The 23,444-nt window shown below is 36.3% G+C and overlaps 3 protein-coding genes across 3 annotated transcripts; 2 read left to right on the plus strand and 1 right to left on the minus strand.

The window, feature by feature from the left end:
• The first annotated feature begins 409 nt into the window (after positions 1-409).
• Positions 410-6,774, plus strand: LOC110922138 (homeobox protein knotted-1-like 7). The gene is made up of 5 exons (XM_022166460.2): positions 410-879; positions 1,368-1,488; positions 5,668-5,846; positions 6,226-6,357; positions 6,455-6,774. The coding sequence occupies exons 1-5, from the start codon at positions 571-573 to the stop codon at positions 6,593-6,595; spliced, it is 882 nt and encodes a 293-aa protein (XP_022022152.1). The 5' UTR covers positions 410-570; the 3' UTR covers positions 6,596-6,774.
• Positions 6,775-12,847: 6,073 nt separating this feature from the next.
• Positions 12,848-15,121, plus strand: LOC110922166 (bifunctional dTDP-4-dehydrorhamnose 3,5-epimerase/dTDP-4-dehydrorhamnose reductase). The gene is made up of 2 exons (XM_022166481.2): positions 12,848-13,565; positions 14,473-15,121. The coding sequence occupies exons 1-2, from the start codon at positions 12,963-12,965 to the stop codon at positions 14,926-14,928; spliced, it is 1,059 nt and encodes a 352-aa protein (XP_022022173.1). The 5' UTR covers positions 12,848-12,962; the 3' UTR covers positions 14,929-15,121.
• Positions 15,122-15,324: 203 nt separating this feature from the next.
• Positions 15,325-19,446, minus strand: LOC110922150 (hydroxymethylglutaryl-CoA synthase). Its single transcript, XM_022166467.2, has 12 exons — positions 19,381-19,446; positions 18,131-18,237; positions 17,923-18,055; positions 17,689-17,832; positions 17,458-17,616; positions 16,862-16,935; positions 16,693-16,768; positions 16,552-16,607; positions 16,382-16,469; positions 16,157-16,297; positions 15,901-16,050; positions 15,325-15,808 (listed from the first exon to the last, which is right to left on the minus strand). The coding sequence occupies exons 1-12, from the start codon at positions 19,444-19,446 to the stop codon at positions 15,635-15,637; spliced, it is 1,368 nt and encodes a 455-aa protein (XP_022022159.1). The 3' UTR covers positions 15,325-15,634.
• Between the last annotated feature and the right edge of the window lie 3,998 nt (positions 19,447-23,444).

A 23,444-nucleotide genomic window follows, 5' to 3' on the forward strand; every position in this document is an offset into this window, starting at 1 on the left:
ATTTATATAGAAAATATTTTTAATGTCCATAAAGTGATACATTGAACACAAGAAGCATAATAAGATGGAAGATTGAAGGTTTCTTTCAAATTGGGCCGTTCATTTGATATACATGCATTGTATACAATAATTAAGTGGAAGCTTGAAAGGTATTTGTAAACTAAGTATTCTACTATAAATTAATAAAATATTAATTAATATATAAATTAATAATTATTAATTTATCGATTAATAAATAACTCTTTTAATTAATAATTTTTTTTTTTTTGATTCCAAGTGTATTATTTTATAGAGTATATACCAATCATCAGTCCAAAATAAAACAAAACGATTTCTCAAATGTGAACAAAAAAATTATTTCGTCTCTAATCCCTATAAACCTGTCCTCTCTCTTTCTTTCTCTTCTATGTAAAAAGCAGAAAAAAAGAAAAAGAAAAGAAGAGATATTGCTTTCTTTGGCTGGCCAAATGCTTCTTTATTGCACAAGTGGTCCTAAAAACCCTACATCTTTATTTTGCTTTTACATGCTTAATTTTAAAGATTTGAGTGTTTTTCTTTCTACAAAATAATATGCAACATCAAGCTCTAGGTATGGTGGTTACCAGTGGTGATGATGGTGGTGGTTTTACCGATATGTTGGTGTCCTTTTCCGGTGATCAAAACCGCCAGATGAAGGTGGAGATAGCTAACCACCCTCTATACCAACATCTTCTTTCAGCCCATGTAGGGTGTCTCCGTGTGGCCACTCCGATCGACCAACTACCCCTTGTCGACGCTCAACTATCGCAGGCGCACGATGTCCTCCTTCGTTACATCTCCAACCACCACCATCGCCAGCCTACCTCCCCCGATGACCGCCACGAGCTAGACAATTTCTTGGTACGTGTAAGGGTGTTTGACAGTGTTAGCCGCGTTTATTATCTATTATAATTATTGTTCTTTATTTTTAAGTTTGTTTGTTAATTGTTATTTTCTTTCTAGTTTAAATCTTTATATAACAAGTTCTTAGTTTTTTAATACACAGAAAATATTATTTACTTATTGTTCTTGTGGTTCTCTTGTAGGTATCAAAAAGTTTAGATAAAATTGTTAAGAGTGAATAAAAGAACCCGGTTATGGCTTTGTAGTTATTTCTTCTTTTTTTGTGATAGTTACATGGTAATAGGGTTTTCATATATTGTCATTCATCTATTCAAGTAAAAATATACAAAAAATATTATTTACCAATGTAAGTTTTTGAGTTGTTTTGAATTCTTTTGAAGAATATATATTGATGCTTGTTATTTTATTTCTTTTGTTAATTTAGTGTAAATTTATCATCTTTTAGTTTAACGTAATATACATAATAAATTGCATGAATGGAACAGACACAGTATTTGGTGGTTTTATGTGCGTTTAAAGATAGGCTGCAAGAACATGTCAGAGTTGATGCTGTCGAGGCTGTCATGGCCTGCCGTGAAATTGAGCACAACTTGCAAGCTATGACTGGTAAGTGGTAACCCCTTCTCTTCATATTCTTTATACAGACACACATAATACACATATGCATGTATGTATATATGTATGTATATTGATATAAATAGATAATAGATATACTATTGTGCACTAATGCTCACATGACCATTTAATCATGATTTGAAATACATACCCATTATGTTTGATAAATTAATTTTGCTTTTGAGTAGTACTTAACAGGCTCATCTAACTTAGACACGACTTGTTTACGTTATTCAATAAAAAAATCTAATTATTTTACAATCTGATCCGTGTCATGTTATAGTTTATGTCAGAAATTATCACCTTGGGCCCGGTTTTGTTCCAATCCCTAATTCCATCGCATACAACATAAAGGTGAGTGTAATGTAGGACCACCAATTATCCTCCCACTTGTGGACTAATAGGGTGGATATAGGTAATGAAGGATTTGTACTAGGCTTTGTATTAGGTTGTTAGTTTGATTCCCGAGCTCAACTAGGTTTTCGTCTCACAGTGTGTTATATCAGAGAGTTTTGCTCTTGTGGTGACACAATGACTGTCAAGTGGCAACCGGCTGTATGGTTTCCTGGGGGAACGCCCAAAAAAGCCAAATTTTGAAGCCAGTATGAGTCCGGTTAAGACAACATAGTCTGGTTAAAGTGAGACAATACGGGGCTCTCTAATTTAGAGAGTGTGATAACCTTATATATGAAGTTCACCCTTAAAAAAATGTAGGACCACGAATTGAATTCTATTTTGGTTATCTTATTTTTATATATAAAATGTTATAAATATATCTAATGTGTATATAGTTAGGAGCCGAAAGAAGAGGTGGTGTTAGTTGAGTTGTTGGGTGTGTGTGTGTGTGTGGTGTGGGGGTGGGGACGTAGAGAGGGAACAAACCTGTGCTCACTACCTACCACTTTTTAATCATGATTAATAATGCATTAGAATTTAGATGTATATAAATGAAAGATTTGAGATTTTGAGTTTAGGGTATGTTTGACATAGAGCTTTTAAGAGCTTATAGTTTTAAGTTTTTAAGAAAAAACTTCTATTCGATAAAAAACCTTGTTTGGTTGAAGGAGCTTGAAGCTTTTAGGTTAGGAACTTGAAGTTTTTAGTTGAACACTCCTACTAGTGGCGTTTAGGAGGAGCTACAAGTTTTTAGGGAAAAAATGACTATTTTAACCTCTAAAGATAATGGACTTTTAATGCACAATTTTTTTAAATTTTTAGTTATGTCTATTTTAGTCATTTTATACATTTTATTAAAGTCTCCGGCTACTTTGTCAAACACCAAATATATCTAAAAAGCTACAACGAGTAAATAACAGCTACCAGCTTCTAGCCACCAGTTTCCAATCACCAGGTATCAGCTTTTAGCCACCAGTTACTTTTACCAAACATACCCTATATCTAGTATAATATTATGGATACGATATAACAAACTTAAGTTTTTAGGAGAAAAACATGGGAATGCAAAAAAACAAAAAAAAGGTTATATTATATATAAAAATTTGGTTAAAAGCTACAGAAATGAGAACAATCATTGGTTTTTTTTTTTTTTTTTAGAAAAAAAAAACAATCATTGGTTAAAAGCTATAGAAATGAGAACAATCAGTCTCATTTTCTATGCCGGTTATTAATAGAATATATATCTTATTGGTTTCGTGTTAGCCGGAGGCTACGAGTACCTTGTATATATGAAAGTAGTGAACGAACACGAACAAGGTTTTGATCGTGTTCGTTATTAAGGATATAATGTGTTCACGAACGATTCATGAACATTTATCAAACAAGATCTTATGTTCGTGATCGTTTATTAAGGAAAGGAACGTGTTCACGAACAGTTCACGAACAAAAACGAACACAAATAAAATCGGCGAAGACAACGGTGACTGGAGGTGGATGGTGAGAAGGGGTGATGCTAAACCTTGAAGCCCTAATCGTTGAACGAAGGTCGAGAGTATTTTTCTATGTTAATAATGAGAAGGAAAGTGGAGCGATGCATAAAAGGTCGATAATATTTTTCGATATAAATAATGAGAAGAAAAGTGGAGTGATGCATAAACAAGGTGGCAGATAGAGTTTCTTATTTTATTTGTTTAGATAATGAAATAAATAAGAATTAAAGAATATTAAAAGCTTAGATAAAATAAATAAATCCTAAAAAATCTTTAATGAACAACATAAACAAACGAAAATGAACGAATGTTCATGAACGTAATTAAATAAATGAGATATATGTTTGTATTCGTTTATTTAACTAACTAAACAGAATTTCATGTCCTTTCATTAATTAAACGAACGAACATAAACGGATTTTCCGCCAACAAGTTCACAAATTCCCTTTATTGTTTGTCTGGTTTGAGAGAGAACGTCCTGTTAAGTTTTTGGTATACTTTTTAACAATGAAAAAACTATTTTTGGTATATGTCACCCTATACTATTTACTATTTAAGGTTGTTACATATTACATATTACAATTACAAAAATAATATACTTTTTTTTTTTTGAATGGCTCAGCGGAACACACCTAGACGAAGTACCTCCGCCCCCCGGGATCGACCCCCGGGCCCCCCCTAAGGTCCAGCCCACACCAGCTTTCGACCGGCTGGTAGTCGACCCCTTAGCTCACCCGTGCGGGAAAACCGCTCTAGCCCGGGATCGAACCCGTGACCAGAGGGTAAAACCCTCACACCTCCACCCAGCTGAGCTGGGCTTCATTGGCACAAAAATAATATACTTGTGACAGCAAATAGTAACGTAACTGAACAAGTCGACCCAACTCCTGACACAAACTTTATGACTATTAATTAAGTGGAACGTGATGTTCTCTTGCGAGATTTATATACATCACAATATGACATCTTTAAATAATAACAGAAATAAAAACAAGAAATTCTAACTAAAGGTTGTCGTCAAACAAAACGCTATAATTTGAAAATCCATAGAAATGATTTTAGATAACAGTCAAACAGAAATGAAAAGGGTATTTGGTTGAAAGAAATAGTCTCATTTAAATAATTAAGAGTAAATTACAAGTTTTGTTCTCTAAGTTTACACTAAATTGTAGGTGGTGTCATTTGCCTTTAAAATTGACGGGTTTTATACTTAATGTTTCAAAAACTTGCACAGTATGTCCTTTGAGCCTAACCCAGTTTATTTTTTTGGTTAAATCTGATCATGTGTCTTGCACATGAGGGCATTCTTGTCATTTCATCTTTCCAGGAACTAGTATGTAAATAATTAATATCGAATGACTATTTTGTAAAAATACATATAAATAAAAAATATAAAAACTGAAATTCGCTCTCTCTTCTCTCTATGTGTGTGTGTGTCGCTCTCTCATACACACACACGATCCACACACGAGGTGGTGTTAGAAGGTGGATGCGGCGGGTGGTTGTGGTGGGTTTGGTTGCAGGTGGGTGGGTGGCGGCTGGGTGGTTGTGGTAGGTTTGGTTGCAGGTGGTTAAATCATTTTAGGTATTTAGGAATTACCTAAGATTAAAGGGAATCTAAACAAGTTACGTTAGCAGTTATAGAATGCACAATCATTCGAGACCATATTGATTAACGGTGAAGACATCAATCTTTGTGAATATCATGTTTTTAAGTTTTTGGAAAACTAACTTGGCTTGGAAAAATAGGCAAAACAATAGAAATTCTACCAAAAAAATTTCAAAAAAGTAAGAAAATCTAGCAAAACCGGTCTGAAAGTATAAATACAAACATTATTAGTTGTCCTTTTTATGTTTTTAATGAAAACAAGGTTACATGAAAGACAAATTCAATTAAAAGAAATTTAAGTAAAACTAATGCTTTAAAAATGTTCAAACTAGTGTTTTCATGAAAACTAAAGATATCATATTATATGTTCTTACATACGGGGACATTTTTGAGACGTGGAAGAGTGAGAGTGGAGAGACTTCCGTCCCAATCTGAAGTGGGGGGAGAGGGAAAGGAGGTGAGAGGGTGTGGCGCTTTTGTTGTACTTTTTGCCATGAGAGGGTGATCTCGTGCAGGGGTGACGTGGATCCGTTTTTGAATGCACCATTGTAGATACTCTTACGGGGTTGATTTGTATCCATACTGGATTGATATTTCCTAGACAACTTAGACACTTGCTTTCTTTCATATGTTGCAAAGTAAACAATGTTTATATAATGTTGTAATTAATTTCAGGAGTAACACTAGGAGAAGGGTCGGGAGCAACAATGTCAGAAAGTGATGGTGAAGATGAGATAGTAATGGATTTTCCATCGGATCAATCCGGTGACATGTTGGGTTTTGGTCTCCCTACAGAATCTGAACGTACTTTAATAGACAGAGTTCGTCAAGAACTGAAAATCGAACTTAAACAGGTGTCCACTTAATCTTGCGCACTCTGCCACTCTGTCACTCTCTAACTCTATATAGAACCACACAGTTTAGCAAAACAACTTGCATATCTTGGTGGGTTTTGAAGACCATCGCACAAAAAGGCATTTTACTAGGACTCGTGAACTCAAGTCTCGTCTGACAAAGAATCCAATATTTCGTTATACCAAGTGGAACTAGTGAATTCTCTTGGCACCAAGCGAAAGCCTAGGCTTGAATTCGCTGGCCCTATTAGCGAAATGCCTATTTGTACAATGGTTTCAAAACCACCTAAATGAGCAAAAAGATCTACAACTCATATTCCTAAGTTTTATGACAAAATATTTATATATTTAAAGCATATTGCAACTTGCTTGTATTTAGGGATTTAGATCCAAAATAGAGGATGTAAGAGAGGAAATACTGAGAAAGAGGAGAGCAGGAAAATTACCAGGAGACACTACTTCTGTGCTCAAAGATTGGTGGCAACAACATTCCAAATGGCCATATCCAACTGTAATCAATAAATATTTCAAAACTATACACATGTTGTTTAAATAAAATATTGTTTAAGTTATGGTAAAAAAATTTCATGTTGCTATTTTTTTTACAGGAAGACGACAAGGCGAAACTGGTGGAAGAAACGGGGCTACAACTGAAGCAAATTAACAATTGGTTTATTAATCAAAGGAAAAGAAATTGGCACAGCAGTTCGAGTTCTGTAACCACTCTAAAATCCAAGCGCAAAAGATAAAACATAGACTGTTGCATTTATCATGATCAAAAGTGTGGTGGAGAGATGGTAACTTAGCTAGCACTAAACAGTTCAGTTGTAAAATATATATGCTAATTAACCATTGCAAGTATGTGACTGACTTCCAACACATTTTCACTTAGCATCGTGAATTCGTGATCACATGATTCCTCAAGTTTATCTTTGTATTATTCTCTAGGTTGTTACATGTAAGCAAGTATGTTGTTGCAAGCATAGTAGTTTGTTTGGAAGTGAGCGTACACGGTCAAGATGAATCGGCAGAAATTGAAATCGGAAATTGCAAAGTATTTGGCTAACACCCAAACGTTTATTATTATTCAAGAAACTGACTCAAAACTTGAATCACAATCATTAATACCCAAAGCATGATATTTATAATCTAAACACTCCTATTAGACTATAACTAGGATTGCTAATAAACCTATTATTTTGGACATGATAATTATCACTAAATAATTAAACCCAAACACGTTTAAATATTCTAATAATTATCCACTCCATGGTTCCTTGCCTTGCACGCAAAGGAAACTCTTTTAATTTGAAATTTCCAACAATCACCCCCGGAATTTCGAACTCGTATCTGACAAGTCTTCAACTCCAAGCTTTTCAGTCATCTGCTTGAACTTGATCTTCCCAAGAGCCTTCGTCAAAATATCCGCCTTTTGATCAATGCCACTAACGTGCTCAACCACGATATCTTCACGATCAACACATTCCCGAATGTAGTGAAACCGGGATTTTATGTGTTTGCTTCTTCCATGGAAAACCGGGTTCCTCATGAGAGCTATCGCCGATGTATTATCAACACGTAACACCGCCGCTTGAATTTTCTTGTTGAGTAATTCACCAGTCAATTCTTTTAGCCAAACCGCCTGACACGCGGCTGCACTTGTCGCCATATACTCTGCTTCACACGATGATAAAGCAACTGTAGTTTGCTTTTGAGAACACCAAGTAATTGGGGAAGACCCAAAATAAAACACGTGTCCCGTAGTACTTCTTCCATCGTCCGGATTTATGTTGTGACTAACCAACATATTTTCTCCTCGAGTATAGGTAATTCCATAACTAAAAGTACCTTTTAAATAGCGAAGAATCCGCTTGATGAGAGCTGCATGAGATTGCTTCGGGCATTGCATGTATCGACTGGCTACTCCGACCGAAAACGCCAAATCTGGTCGAGTCTGTAAAAGGTACCGGAGACACCCGACAATCTTTCGATATCTCGTTGCATCAAAATCTTCTTCATCTTCAAATTTAGAAACTTCCACATTCGGGTGTATGGGAACACTAGTAGGATTGCAGTTAATCATACCGGCTTCCGTCAGTATTTTCTTTGCATACGCCTCTTTCTTAATTTTTATCCCGTCCTTGCTCTGCGACACTTCAATTCCAAGATAATAAGTAAGCTTTCCCAAATCCGACATTTCAAAGTTTTTAGCCATCCCGTGCTTAAACTCCATAATAAGTTTCAAATTTGAACCCGTCACAATTAAATCGTCCACGTACATGCCGATTAATAAGACGTCCGTTCCAACGATTCTTCGGTATACGGCTTGTTCTTGCGAGCACAGGTGAAATTTCATATCTAATAAAATATTATTTAATTTCGTATTCCACGCACGTGGAGCTTGCCTTAACCCGTATAACGCCTTCGATAATTTATAGACTTTATGCTCTTCGTCTTTTTTAACGAACCCTTCCGGTTGAACAACATAAACTTCTTCTTTTAATTCGCCATGTAGGAACGCGGATTTAACATCTAGATGATGTAATTCCCACCCTTCATTCGCTGCGAGAGACAAAAGTAACCGAACTGTTTCAAGTCGAGCAACTGGCGCGAACACTTCGTCAAAATCGACTCCGGGTTGTTGAACATAACCCTTCGCCACGAGTCTAGCCTTGTGTTTATTTAGTGAGCCATCCGCGTTTCTTTTAACCTTGAAAACCCACTTCAAACCAATCGTTTTTGTACCACGCGGTAACTCGGTTAACGACCACGTATTATTTTTAGTTGATTCGATTTCTGCGTGCATTGCTTTCATCCACTCCGGTTTAGATTTTGCATCGTCAAAGCGAACCGATTCATCATCCGTAAGCAATAAAAAATCTTCATCAATAGAACTCGAATTTAAAACATAATCGTTAAAACGTACCGGGGTAACCGTGTTTCGGCTGGATCTACGAACAACCGGGTCGGGCGTGACAAAAATATTTTCTTCAGCACTGCTACTGTTCTCGTCAATATAGCTGCTGTCTTGGCCTTCATTCACTGTTGTTGGGCCAGGTTGCATTGGGCCACGCAAAGTTGATCTACTTGCGGTGAAAGCATCTGATCTCATTCTTTGACTATTTGGGCCATGTGAGCCCACACCATTTACAACTCTTTGGTTTGAATTTGTTGCAAAATCCATTTCAAAATTACTTGAGCCACATTTATTAGATGAACTCGATAAACTGTTGTTGTTTATTTTATTTTTATTTGAGCTGCTGGTCAACGGACCAGTTGACTCCGTCCCTAGCTCATCACTCAAATTTTGAATGTTTTCATTTTTTTCAGAGGTGGACCCACTAAGTTCGGTATTCACGGTCCCATCTTTGGTGTCAATTACACCATTAAAATCAACCCAAAACATACCCGGTTCGCGAGACTCTTCGTCATTAAAAACAATATTTTTTTCCCCAATTCCAACCACGCGTTTCATCAAACTCCGTATCCCCGTCTCGACCCACAACAATTCTTCGAGTCGTTGGATTGTATAAACGATACGCCCCCGAACCTTTTTCGCTTCCAAGATAATCTAGACGAGTCGAACGATCGTCTATTTTTGGAAGATGTCCGCCAACAATTTTCAAATAAGCGGCACATCCAAAAACCTTAAGAAATTGAAGATCCGGTTTCTTTCCTTTTAACATCTCGTACGGTGTTTTGTCTTTGTGTAACGCTCGTGTTGGAATTTTGTTTATTAAATTAGTTGAGTGCCTCACCGCCTCCCCCCACATAAAATTAGGAACTTGTCGCGCTTTTAATATACTTCGAGTCATCTCCATTAAGGTACGGTTTCGCCTCTCCACCACCCCGTTTTGTTGAGGTGAATATGGAGCTGTTAAGTGTCGAATAATCCCTTCGTTTTCACAGAACCGATTGAACTCATGAGACGTAAATTCTCCCCCTTGATCGGTTCGAAACGTCTTGATTTTTCTACTAACTTCCACTTCCACCATGACTTTAAACTTTTTGAAAGTTTCAAACGCATCATTTTTTTCCTTCAAAAGAAAAGTCCACATGAAACGTGAAAAATCATCAACTAAGTCAAATACATACCTATTTCCCGCTATTGTGCTCGGAGAAATTGGACCGCATAAGTCTCCATGAATAAGTTCCAAGGCACGCGTTGCCCGAAACGACGCCGTCTTCGGAAAAGATTGTCTCGTATGCTTCCCAACTAGGCACGAATCACATATTTGATTTTCATGATTGATTTTTGGCATTCCCACGACCATATCTTTATTCACCATTTGTTTCATGGACTCGAAATTTAGGTGACCAAGTCTCGCGTGCCATAACCAATTTTCATTATCAATCCAAGATTTCAAACAAACGGGTTTTCCAACTTTTAATTTAATTGTATAAAGACGATTTTTAGATCGAGTAACATTCATTAATACCTTGCCTTGAGCGTCACGCACTAATAAATAATCGTCTTTCATACGAATATCACATCCACACTCCGTTGCTTGACCGAAACTAATTATATTACTACGTAAACTAGGGATATAATAAATATCGGTCATTAACCTTTGCTCCCCCGTTTTACCCAATAGTAATATAGACCCTTTCCCGCATATTTCGACTTGAGAACCATCCCCAAATTTAACTTTGCCACCAACACGCTTATTTAATTCAGAGAAAAAAGATATATTACCCGTCATATGGTTGCTCGCGCCATTATCCAAATACCACAAGTCATTTTCTTCCGAACCGTTCTCGTATTTTTTTGGAATGACCTTTTCTTCATTCAAGTAAACGATTTCTTGAACATCTTGCACCATAAACAAAAACGGGTCAATTTCTTCCGCATCGATCAAGTTTGCTTGTTTCTCTTTCTTTCGCTCTGGACATCTCGAAACAAAGTGACCGAACTTGTCGCGTCGAAAGCATTGAACCTTCGAATAATCCTTCTTTCCTTGTTGTTTATCCCCTTCGTTGGACCCGTTTTGTGACCCGCGGTTTTGACCGGATTGGTTTCGACCGCGTCCACCACCACCACCACCACGTCCACGGTTCGAGCCTTTCCCGCGTCCCCTACTCGAATCGCGTGAAGTCTGTCTAGAACTTGAAGAGGCATTAGAATTATTAAACATTAGTTTCGTTTGAGTACCTTGATTATCCGACAGCAATTCTTCATCTTTTATGCGTTCTTCATACGCCTTTATTCGACCAACAAATCGTCGAATGCAACTGTTTTTAGATCCACAAGTTGCTCAACTGAGGCTACCATATGGATGAACCGCCTTGGTAAACCACTGAGAAACTTTTTCACGATCCTTTGTTCCTCTATTATAGAACCGAGAGACGCCGCTTTTGAAGACATTCCTGTTAACTGGCTAGAAAACTCATCAACTGTACTAGTATCCTTCATCTTCAACGCCTCAAATTCTGACATGAGTGTCTGTAGTCTTGCTTCATGTACCCGATCGGCTCCCAGATGGCGCGCTTTCAGTGCATCCCACATCTCTTTTGCCGTCTTCATATTACCAACTTGCAAGATCTGTTCTTCCGGTATGGATTGAAACAACAAAGCAATCGCCATATTGTTTTTCTTCACATCGGTTTCAGTTCCGGGTTCAATGGCCTCCCACACGCCATGAACATTAAAAATCGCGCGGATACGCAACGCCCAAATAGTATAATTAACCTTATTCAACATCGGGCATTGAAGCGCTGTTGAATTTGGAACCAATTTCTCGGTATTCAAGCCGCTACCGCCATCGCTTCCAACCATATTTTTCGTTCGTCGACTATACATAAGATTAAACGAACCCGGTGTAACTGGTTCAGTTTCTTCCAGTCTACACGTTTAATTCCCGAGTTCCACTTCAAACACGAACCTGGAAAAAACAAAACTATATTTGTCTTGAACTTAAAAAAAATCCAAAACAAAAAACTTTTGTTTGTGTACTGTACTGTTCTCAAAACAAGATAATATAGTTGTCTTTTTTTCCGAGAACAATAACAAACAGCAACAACAAAATTTTAATTGGGTGTGAGCACAAATTTTGAGTTAGGCCAATACAATCTGATCCACGAACTGGTCCAAAACAAAATCCCAATTTTAAACCAATCACGTTTAAAACAAAACCTAAAAATACCTCCTTCGTACAATTCAGAAATTATGACTGCTGCTCCGATCAGATTCTCTTCCGGCTAACCTGCCTTTGATTCGCTTGACACTAGAAACAGCAAAAACCTATACACGGCCTGCCTCCTTTTCCGTTCTCAATCCGAATCCCGCGCAGTAACACAGCTCCGATCAAACTTCCGATTCCGGCCGGCGTCTAGCTTTGTTCTTGATCGATTTGCGCAGGACAATCAACAGTTCAAAGAACTGCTTCCAACCTGCTTTCGATCGGACGACAGGACAATCAACAATTGCTAGAACCGTTTCCAACCTGCCGATCCTTGAACTCAAACTTCCGGCGAAATCACCTTCAACCCTATGCTCGATCACAGGTGAGAGTTCCCAGGTATTGCTCTGATACCAATTCAAGATGAATCGGTATCGAACAGAAATTGAAATCAGAAATTGCAAAGTATTTGGCTAACACCCAAACGTTTATTACTATTCAAGAAACTGACTCAAAACTTGAATTACAATCACTAATACCCAAAGCATGGTATTTATAATCTAAACACTCCTATTAGACTATAACTAGGATTGCAAATAAACCTATTATTTTGGATATGATAATTATCACTAAATAATTAAACCCAAACACGTTTAAATATTCTAATAATTATCCACTCCATGGTTCCTTGCCTTACACGCAAAGGAAACTCTTTTAATTCGAAATTTCTAACACACGGTACATCCACAGAGTCTGCAAACAAAAGAAACTTGCTAGTCTTGCCACATGAATTTGTCTCCCTAAGTTAAAGATCTAGATTGAACTAATAATATGGTGGAAAGGATTAGTTTATTAATCGCGCTAACACTTTCTCGACGTGGGTGACTTTTTGTCTATGAGTGTTTATTAAACATTAAAAAAATGCCTAATCATATATGAAAAAAAATCTTTAAAAGAAAACATAGGTCAAAGTGAAGTCAATCCACAAAACAATCCAATGGTCATCCTAATCCCAAACATTTCAACCTCAATTCTTCTTCTTCCCAAACCACCTTCCAAATTTCCCCCAAACCCCCAAATCCCCATTTCCAAACACCAATCCCTCATCCTTTTCAAATCAAAACACCCCCATAATCCCTCATCTCAAATCATGAGTTCCCAACAAAACAAACCCTCAACAAAACCATTCAAATTCTTAATCTACGGCAAAACCGGTTGGATCGGAGGTTTATTAGGCACCCTCTGTCAAACCCAATCCATTGAATATCATTACGGCTCCGGTCGTCTCGAGTCACGTGACACCCTGATCGCTGACATTGACGCCGTTAAGCCCACACACGTGTTTAATGCTGCCGGCGTTACAGGAAGACCTAACGTTGACTGGTGTGAAACTCATAAGGTTGAGACTATTCGGGCTAATGTTGTTGGGACTTTGACGCTTGCTGACGTGTGCCGTGAATATGGGTTGGTTTTGGTTAATTTTGCTACTGGGTGTATATTTGAATATGATTTGGAGCATCCACTCGGGTCGGGTGTTGGGTTTAAGGAAGAGGATAGTCCGAATTTTGTTGGGTCGTTTTATTCCAAGACTAAAGCTATGGTAATGTTATTGTTGAAATTAATATTTATTTTATTATTATTATTATTATTATTATTATTATTATTAATTTTGTTTATTTAATTTTTTTTTTCAGAAATTTTGATAATTTCGTATGATAAAATGTTTATGTGTGAATCTTGATATTCATGTGGAATTTCAAGAAAAAGATTTAATGGGTTTTGAGAAATTTCAAGAAAAAGATATGATTGTTTTGACTTTTGAGAGTCAATTTGAAGATTATTATTTTGAAATTTGAATTTGATATTAATGTTTTATGCCTAGTGTCAACTTTAATATATATAGCATGTTTTATAAAGTTCGATGTTGCCGGATTCAGCCTCGTATTTTAACTTGAAGCTAGTTACACACTTTAAAACTTATTTTGACACCATGACATGTATACGAATTGTATAGGTGTATACGAGCCATATAAGATGTCAAGGAATTGTATAGTTGTATACGAGCCTCGTATACAACTCGTATACACTTATATGAGTCGTGTTTTTCAAGGGAATGTCAGCTATGCGACCAGTATACACTTATATGACCCGTATACACCTATACGGATCGTATACATGTTAGGGACTGTCAACTTTGTCGTGTGATGTGAATGTATACTACCCAGTTGTACATATAGCAACACCCAGTTTTAAAATTCATTTAAATTTTGACCATAAAACTCCGACAGAGTTTGTTTGACTTTGAGAATCAAACTAAAGATTTTTGAATTTTAAAATTGGTATGTTTCTTGCAAATTTAGCATCAACTGTGCTTCATGACTTGTAATATACTTGTAATATATCTTGGATGAAGTCCAATTGGGTTATATTTCCATCCTCAAATATATAATCTTGGACCTAAAGGGATATTAAGTTGTTTAATAGGAAAAATTTCTTATCATGTTTAGGTCGAAGACTTGCTCAAGAGCTACGAAAACGTATGCACATTGCGTGTTCGAATGCCTATATCTTCCGACTTAACAAACCCGCGAAACTTTATCACCAAAATCACCCGTTATGAGAAAGTGGTCGACATCCCAAACTCCATGACGGTTCTTGATGAGCTCCTCCCGATCTCTATAGAAATGGCAAAGAGAAATCTCACCGGGATCTACAACTTCACAAACCCCGGGTGCATTAGCCACAATCAGATATTGGAAATGTATCGCGATTACATTGACCCAAAGTTTACTTGGAAGAACTTCACTCTTGATGAGCAGGCTAAAGTGATCATTGCTCCAAGAAGTAACAATGAGCTTGACACCACTAAGCTGAAAACCGAGTTTCCTGAACTTTTGTCTATTAAAGATTCACTCATAAAGTACGTGTTTGAACCCAACCGTAAGACCCCAAAGACTGCTTGATCATACCTATAGGTTTGAGTGTTTGACTTCTTTTTTCATCGTCTTACATTCGCCATTATTGTTGTTATGATGAGCTTAGCTCCTTTGTTTTTGTACATGATATTCATGATTGATATGGCTTCTATATTTTCAATGTTGTATCATTTGGATTGATTTGGTTGATAATAAAATTTGTTGCACTGGTATGCTATAATTATTTCATTTTAGATAATCTTTGACCTCGTAAATCCTGTGACCTATGGACCCCAAATATATAAAACTAGCGGACGCGGGGTCCACAAGTCACAGATTTGTTTAATTGATTTAAATGGAACACATTTGCAAACTTAACCGTTGTAGATGAATTGTTTAGGAATCTGTTGCTAGTCTTTTGACCTGGATGGAGAGCCGACATGAGACCGTAAGTGAAGTAAAAAAGCAAACCGAGAACCAGACGGCTAGTGCTTGGTTTTAACTACTGGTTCAGCCAATTTAAAGCCACTAGCACCATCTTTATGGACCTTGGTCCAAAGCCAGTCCGATTTTGGGTCACGTTTTTAGTAAAGACATTATGTAAAAACGAAAAGATATAGCGATCGACAGTGAAAAACTATTTATCGGTCTCTATCTTTACTTACAAGTTACAATATCACCCCAAGCCAAACCCAACCCTTAAAAGAGACCCAAGCCAGATGGTTCCACTAGCAACATTCACCGGTCAAGAGCGTTAAGACTCCTCAGAGGTCTTCTTTGCATAGAACCGTCTGTACTTGGAGTCAACTTCCGTGAGGTAGTAGGTCCCTGGCGCTAGAAGACTAGCGTCTTTGCTAGTCACAAAATCTTTGCCTCCATACCTGTGTTCCATCACCTTCATGAGTTCGACAAATTTTTCCGGTGCAAGCTGCACACAAGTAACAAATATAAGTTTATTATGGTTATAAAAATTTATCTTGAATCATTTTATTAATTTAATAAAAAGTAGCACGAGCATACCTCGGTCCTTCTCTTCAACTTCTCGTCAACATTCATCACCTTTGCAATGTTTGACAAACTAAAAGGCGATTTACCCTTGGAAAGATGGAGTGAGAACATTGTGGCGGATGATCCACTTCCATATGAAAACATCATCACCCGATTACCGTCCTGAAAGTAATAGGCACAAATCAGTTCAGATTTTTTTTGTGACCATGAGTTACGGAAAACTCATGAGACCCCATTAAAGTGTGAAAATGTTAAATAAGATGTTTACCAGAGAGCTATATTTGTTATGAATGAGTGACGCAAAGGCTGCGTATATAGAAGCTGTGTACATGTTGCCAACTTGCTTGTTGATTAAAGTTCCGGGCTGAACCTTTTTATCGTAATATGATTTTGCCGCTTGTTGGGAGGCCTAACAACAGATTTATAACTGATTTTAATATGTTTGGGTTCAAAGATTCAACCCGACACGATTGAAACCGGTGTAAAAAAGTACCTTTTCAAGATCACGGTTTTGGTAGCTCTCGTCCCCCGTTAACGGCGTGAACTGTCCGAGCTTCTCTTTGACAGACTCGTCAACAGAACTGACAACAATAAGAGATCGTTTTCATGTCCAATATAAGAATAAGAATGTAAATATGACGTAAATTGTCAAGTTCGATAGACCTGGCGTTTCTAACAACATCACTGAATACTAATCGAGCAAAGCTCTTTTGTACAAGCTGCACAAATCCAGATGAATGTTAGAACAAGAGATGAAGATAACTACTAGTGTAAATTCCGTACGATGCGTGTTTAACCAATTACCTTGTTGTAAGGAGAATGAAATACGAAATAGTCGGCATCAACGATCGAAAACTGTTTTCCTTCTAGTTTCTCGTACCTTTAGTAAACAGTTAAACACGAATGTTTTAAAGACAACTTGTAACATAATATCTAGTCACATTCGACAATAGTATACTAGAAAGCACGTTACTTGTGACAATATCCATTGTAGCAAGAATCTAATGCCATGAGATAACAAGTTTGAGAAAGCTTTCCATCAACAACCTTACAGAAACCATATACATTCATAATTAAGCAACAGACATATAAAATAAAGTAAAATGCCATTTTCGTCCCTGAGGATTGGACAGTTTTGCGACTTTCGTCCAAAGGTTTGTTTTTCTTATCTGGATCCAAAAGGTTTGAAATCTTGCCATTTTCATCCGGCTCGTTAACTCCATCCATTTTTCTCCATTAAGTCAGGGGTATTTCCGTCTTTTTTTGCTAACTTAAAGGGCAATTCGGTATCTTCACTTTATGTAAAAGACCGAATACCCCTGAAAAATACCAAATTGCCCTTTCAGTTAGCAAAAAAGACGAAAATACCCCTGACTTAATGGAGAAAAATGGATGCAGTTAACGAGCTGGATGAAAATGGCAAGATTTCAAACCTTTTGGATCGAGATGCGAAAAACAAACCTTTGGACGAAATTTGCAAAACTAGCCAAACCTCAGGGAAGAAAATGGCATTTTAATCTATAAAATATAATAGTTTACAAAATGTTAATTATAGGGATTGAGGGATACCGGATATTCGCTTGCAAGGTCAGGTTTGTAAAAGTCATAAACATGAGACATATGACTTGCCCTGAATTTGCTTTCAAATGCGATAGGCGCGTCGGGCCCAATCAGCATTGCGATAGCAGCTGCACCTCCGGTAGGTCGAGCGGGTCCCTCTGCATAGACCTATGAATCGGGCTTTATTGTAATTATATTTTATGCTAGACTATTTTTAGTGACACAGGTTATACGACTTACTGCACTATCTGTACAAACAACCAATCCATAGCGTCCATCCCATGAGTTACTTTCCACCCAGTTAACACAGTTGAATAATGCTGCGGTTCCACCGTAGCAAGCATTGGTTGAATCAACGCCTTCAATGTCGGTATTCCCACAATCCTACAACAGGTTAGAAGATTAAATCGTTATGTTTTAACAAGAAAATTAGCAACAATGAGTAACAAAAGAGGACTTGTTAGCTGTTGGTACCTCGAAAACTTTCATAAGGTAAGTCTTGATGGATTTGCTCTTGTCTATAACGGTTTCACTGCCTACTTCCAGCCGACCAATTTGTCTAGGATCAACCTCGTATTTCTCAAGTAGTGACGTGACAGCTGTCAATCTGAAGTCGAGAAAGTTAATATAAGAACTGTGATCCAAACGATTGAATTATGTAACATCATAGTGAAGTACGAACCCCATAGAGATGACATCTTCCACCTCTGAACAAAATGCCATGCAATCTTGTCCGAGTCCGATGGTGTATTTGCCTTTACTAACTCCATCAAAATCCTCTAGGATGTCCTGTAAAATAATTTACCCAAAAAAAGCAAAAATGTTTTAAGGTTACAGCACTCCAAAATCAAAGATATTGCTTACAAGTATGTATCGGAAAAAGACCACTCAAATAAATTGAAATAACTTCTACTTTACTTGCAGAACATACTAAGCTAAGAAAACAAGCAATCAATTTTACTCTTCGATAATTTACAAGATTAAACTTAATAATGCCAAACAGTTTATAAATTAATTTAAATCTAATTTATATTCCTTCTTGCAAATTGTTAACCATTAGTAAATATTGATGACGCTGACTTCGATTCACAGCATTCCTTCTATCTTATTGATATTAAAATCAATTACATTAAGTTATTCGTTCATAAAATGAACACAACTTACATGAGTTAGTCATGCTATTTAGATGACATTAATATGTGGTTTGGTTTTATATAAAGCAAAACATAGCCTGAAAGTCTAAACCACCAGAAAACTGTATTCAATCCAAGTTTTCAACAAATTTCAGAAGGAAGTTTCTTTCATAAATGATCTCAAAACATAAAGCATCTTCAACATTTCTAATGAGTAATGACAATCAATCAAGTCAGATTTAGGCAAATTCAAGGGCAAATACCACATATATCTGTATCAAACAGTAGTGTGAATAACTTAACCAAAAGCAAAACAAACCACAAAACCCACAATATTAATAAATTCTCCATATCAGATCCATTTCGCATGAGCAGCTAACTGTCAATCTTCACAACAACTTAATACAAAAATACAAATTCTAATTGAATTTCATGAGAACTTCAAAATCAATCCGGAACAACGGCTTATAACTTATTTCAAAACATATAGCAGCATCAACATTCTAATGATAATCAGTTCAAATTTAAACAAAGTTTAAGGCAAATACAACATATATCTCATTATCTGTATCAAACAGTAGCGTGAAGAACTTAACTAAAAGCAAAACAACAACAAAAATCCATAATATTGCGAGATTATGAATAACTGTATCAAATCTACTTTGCATGTGAAACTAACCGTGAATCTTCGCCATAACCTAATACAAAAATGAAATTTCAATCGTACGGAACAATTTCATGAGAAATTGAAAATGAATTTAACGGAAAACAATTGGAGTAGAAGATATAGAAGAAGTACCTGTTGAATACATGTAGGAGGAAAGTAGATTTCCATGGCGAGAATTCCTACATTTTGAGGAGCCATAGATGAAACTAAAATCGTAATATTCACCGGATCAAACGGAAAGCAACGATCTGAATTTTGATTTTGTTTGTATTTGGTAGAGAGAATGTGTTATTTACAGTTAGTTATATATACGTACAGCAGCAACTTGGTAAGGGGGTAGCGGGGGAATTAGGTAGCTATGGCTTCCCCTTTAAGAGTTGCCCTTCCTCTTCACTCAATTTACCTACTTTGCCACTGTATCTGTTTTTTTAGTTTTATTTTTTAGTATTGTTGTGTTACCAGCGGAATCATCCGCTTGGGTGTACGGAGTGGGTTAGGCAAAGAGATCGGCAACCTTTTTTGCCGATCGGCAACCCCACCGCCATCACCAAGTTGCCGCGTGGTACACATGAAGGGAGGTGATTTGCGGGGAAACCATGCTGCATGCCGCAAAGATGAGGAGAGGGGTAAGTGGTGGGGCCAGTATCTTCTCAACCAATCACATGTTTTGTTTTGTTTTGTTTTTTAAATGGTTTGGGGGAAACCACCCCTTGTGTTTTTTAGCAAAATGCAAGAATAAGAGAGGAAATGACATGGTACAATATGATTGAGTGGGGGAAAAGTTTGCACCATATCATTAGGCATGTACCCCTTACACCCTTATATTCATCTCCACTAAGCTATTCTATCTATACACCAATTCAGGGGGAAACTTAATAAATCTAGGAAAACTTTCTTGTGGAAATCGAACCTAGAACCTAGTAATAAATCTAGAAAAACCTTCTTGTGAAAATCGAACTCAGAACCTAATGGTCTCTAAACCTACCCATGGACATATGTTCTTGTAGTTAACTACTACAAATTTGTTTTATGTTGATTACGGGCCTTATCTTAATAGATAAAAACTTTGTAAATAAGTATTTTATCTTGTATAGCATGTTTGTTATGATATAAATTTAAGCATCACGCAACATAAGTTGCTTGGTGCGTTTCTTGTTTTGATTTTGATATTTGGTGTAGGGTATAAAGGGTTGTGTTAGCCCTTTTGTTTTTTCGTGTGGATGATTAATTCTTCTTTTGACTTTTGAGCCGTTTGAAAATCGTCATTGCATACACAGTTCTAATTTTGTATCGATGTATACCATTTAAAAAGAAATAATTTTTAAAAAGAACAATAATAATGACAATTTTCATTATTATTGTTTTTCTTAACGGCTATCTCATACGTCCTTTAAACCTACTTTTAATTATGTATCGATGTATACCACGGGACTGGAATTGTCAATCATTTAAAAAAAACAATTTTTATACATACCTTAATATTGCTAGACTATAAGCTATTTTGATATTAATCATTATTAGGATTTACAACCTTCATTTTTTCTAACAATTATAAGCTAATGTATTTCACACATCATTATGATGCAATCATGTCTTTTGCATTAATCACATAATTTGCTAGATCAATCATTACCCTAAAGACTTAAAGGACAAAGTCGGTGGCAAAGCCACCGACATTTCCTCCCTTTTTGTCTTATATACATGTCCTAAAAAGGCCATTTAAATACCCATCCGTTTCTTCATTGTGTTATTCTTATCTGCTTTATAACAAGAACTAGAAAATGAACATTTAACTAATGATAAAATATTATTATCACAAACAAATAAAAACTGTAAAGACTAAAAAGCAAAATTGTGGTCAAACGGCGTTGACCTGCCCTCCGTCCGTTTAATGCTTTGTCTAAACTATAAAAACCCATTAACTTAAGGTAATAAACTGCTAATTTTAATGGCGTGACTTGAACAAAACTCGATAAGTGTTGGACTCTTAAAAATCTAATTATCAACTTACTTAAAAACAAAATCAGTGGCATACGCCACCGACATGCATGTGTCATTTCCATTTTTACACAATATTTTGAGTGAAATACATTTTGGCCTCTTACTTTTAGTTTTGTTAAATTGTGTTTTGAGTCTATTTCGAAATTTCCTCTTTTCACCCATACTTTGAGAAAAATACATTTTTACCTCTTGCTTTTAGTTTTGTTAAATTGCGTTTTGAGTCTCTTTCCTTTCCAAGTTAAACTTCAATTTTTCACCTATACTTTGAGTAAAATACATTTTTGTCATCTGCAAACTTTTTGTGGGAACAAGTCAGGTCAAATATATTTTGTTTTTTGATTGTTTTATGTACATTTCCAATTCTACGTTTCGACCCTACCGCAACACGCTAAGGGTATAGTTTTTTCCTTTGATATGACTATCACTTTTGATTACACGTGTTAGTTTTCCCTTGATACACATTTTATGCTTTTTTGTACGTTTCCTATGTATGAGTCGAGTCACATATTAATACGATATACTTTACATTTTTATCCAGCTACAATACTATTGAGTTAATTTGGATACGTCAAAATGTGCGTTTTCATATGTTTAACGCATTACATAACGCTTCGACTGCTCTATTCGATGTTTGCAATGTACTTGCGCCGCAACGCGCGCGGGTTTCCCATCGGCTTTGCCTCCCTGCCCCCGTACTTTCACGATGTTGCAATTTTAGCCCTTGACTTTGGTATCTTCAAAGTTTCATAAAATGACAAATTTAGTCCCTAAACCTTCTACTTTGGATTTCCAAAACCACAACCTCATCTTTCAAACTTTGCCTGCACCAGCCCTATACTTTCACCATCACTCACTTAGCTCTTACACAGTTACGCCACCAACCCTCTTCTTTTACATTTCCACCAACACTCCCTCATCTTTTACACATTTCCGCCACCACCCCTATACTTTTACACTTTGTCTTTTTTAAACTTTGTTTTTTTACCCCTTGCACTATTACTCCATTTTTACACCAACCAAACTTTAAAAAAATTGCAATTGTAAGCCCTAGACTATAACTACTACTTTTGCAAATGCTAATGCATTGTGTTTTTCGAATGTCTTTGGCATTGTGTTGTACGCTTTGTGTCTACCTTTGTTACACACTGCGTTTTACGAATCGTGTTTTGTCTTGCTATCTGTTTCCATCCGTCGCGCGCCGCCGCAACGCGCGGCAGACAAAATCCTAGTTAATATTGAAAGAGAAGACACAAGCGAATGTAAGTAATCACAAAACATGTATTAATATAGTAAGATAGCATATAAGACATAATCACACATCATGTATAAATCTACCAAGCTACGTATTATTCAAACTAAATTGCAAAAATCAACCTTTATGTTATACCTAAACTGCACTTCATATCTTTCACTATAAAATCGACAAACCCCAACCTTTATATTCATGCTTTGTTACATTCTATAACCTTTACAACTAACGTCGTCCAAAAACTCAGTTAAGTTACCTCTCACCCTTTGCATGTGAGGGTATTTTAGTCTTTTTTAAATCATTATTTAATATATATATATATATATATATATAAAATAGTACCATAAATAATCTATTTTAACTAATGTATTTCACACATCATTATGATGCAATCATGCTAGTCTTTTGCATTAGTCACATAATTTGCTAGATCAATCATTAATATTGAAAGAGAAGTATTGCATGTAGTATACACAAGCGAATGTAAGTAATCACAAAACATGTATTAATATAGTAAGATAACATATAAGACATAATCACACATCATGTATAAATCTACCAAAGTACATATTATTCAAATAAATTACAAAAATCAACATTTATGTTATACCTAAACTGCACTTCATATCTTTCACTATAAAATCGGCAAAACCCAACCTTTATATTCATGTTTTGTTGCATTCTATAACCTTTACAACTAACGTCGTCCAAAAACTCAGTTAAGTTACCTCTCACCCTTTGCATGTGAGGATATTTTAGTCTTTTTAAATCATTATTTAATATATATATATATATATATATACATATTTAAAATAGTACCATAAATAATCTATCATCATCAACCCTACATCTTCTTACCGCAACCTCTGTCGGAACCAACATGCCGCCGCCGCCATCTCGAGTTCAACTGCAGTAATCTGCCAAGCCGCCATCTCATACGTCTCGC

The sequence above is a fragment of the Helianthus annuus genome, chromosome 2 (assembly GCF_002127325.2).
Source record: "Helianthus annuus cultivar XRQ/B chromosome 2, HanXRQr2.0-SUNRISE, whole genome shotgun sequence".
Classification (NCBI taxonomy): Eukaryota; Viridiplantae; Streptophyta; class Magnoliopsida; order Asterales; family Asteraceae; genus Helianthus; species Helianthus annuus.

Bases quoted from the DNA above. Each gene is read 5' to 3' on its own strand.
- LOC110922138 (XM_022166460.2), top strand. From the start codon at position 571: ATGCAACATCAAGCTCTAGGTATGGTGGTTACCAGTGGTGATGATGGT. The intron at 880-1,367 runs GTACGTGTAAGG...TGAATGGAACAG, and splicing joins ACGAGCTAGACAATTTCTTG to ACACAGTATTTGGTGGTTTT. The intron at 6,358-6,454 runs GTAATCAATAAA...TTTTTTTTACAG, and splicing joins CCAAATGGCCATATCCAACT to GAAGACGACAAGGCGAAACT.
- LOC110922166 (XM_022166481.2), top strand. From the start codon at position 12,963: ATGGTCATCCTAATCCCAAACATTTCAACCTCAATTCTTCTTCTTCCC. The intron at 13,566-14,472 runs GTAATGTTATTG...TATCATGTTTAG, and splicing joins ATTCCAAGACTAAAGCTATG to GTCGAAGACTTGCTCAAGAG.
- LOC110922150 (XM_022166467.2), bottom strand. From the start codon at position 19,446: ATGGCTCCTCAAAATGTAGGAATTCTCGCCATGGAAATCTACTTTCCT. The intron at 18,056-18,130 runs GTTCGTACTTCA...TCTCGACTTCAG, and splicing joins GAAGATGTCATCTCTATGGG to ATTGACAGCTGTCACGTCAC. The intron at 16,470-16,551 runs GTCTATCGAACT...TATTGTTGTCAG, and splicing joins GATGTTGTTAGAAACGCCAG to TTCTGTTGACGAGTCTGTCA.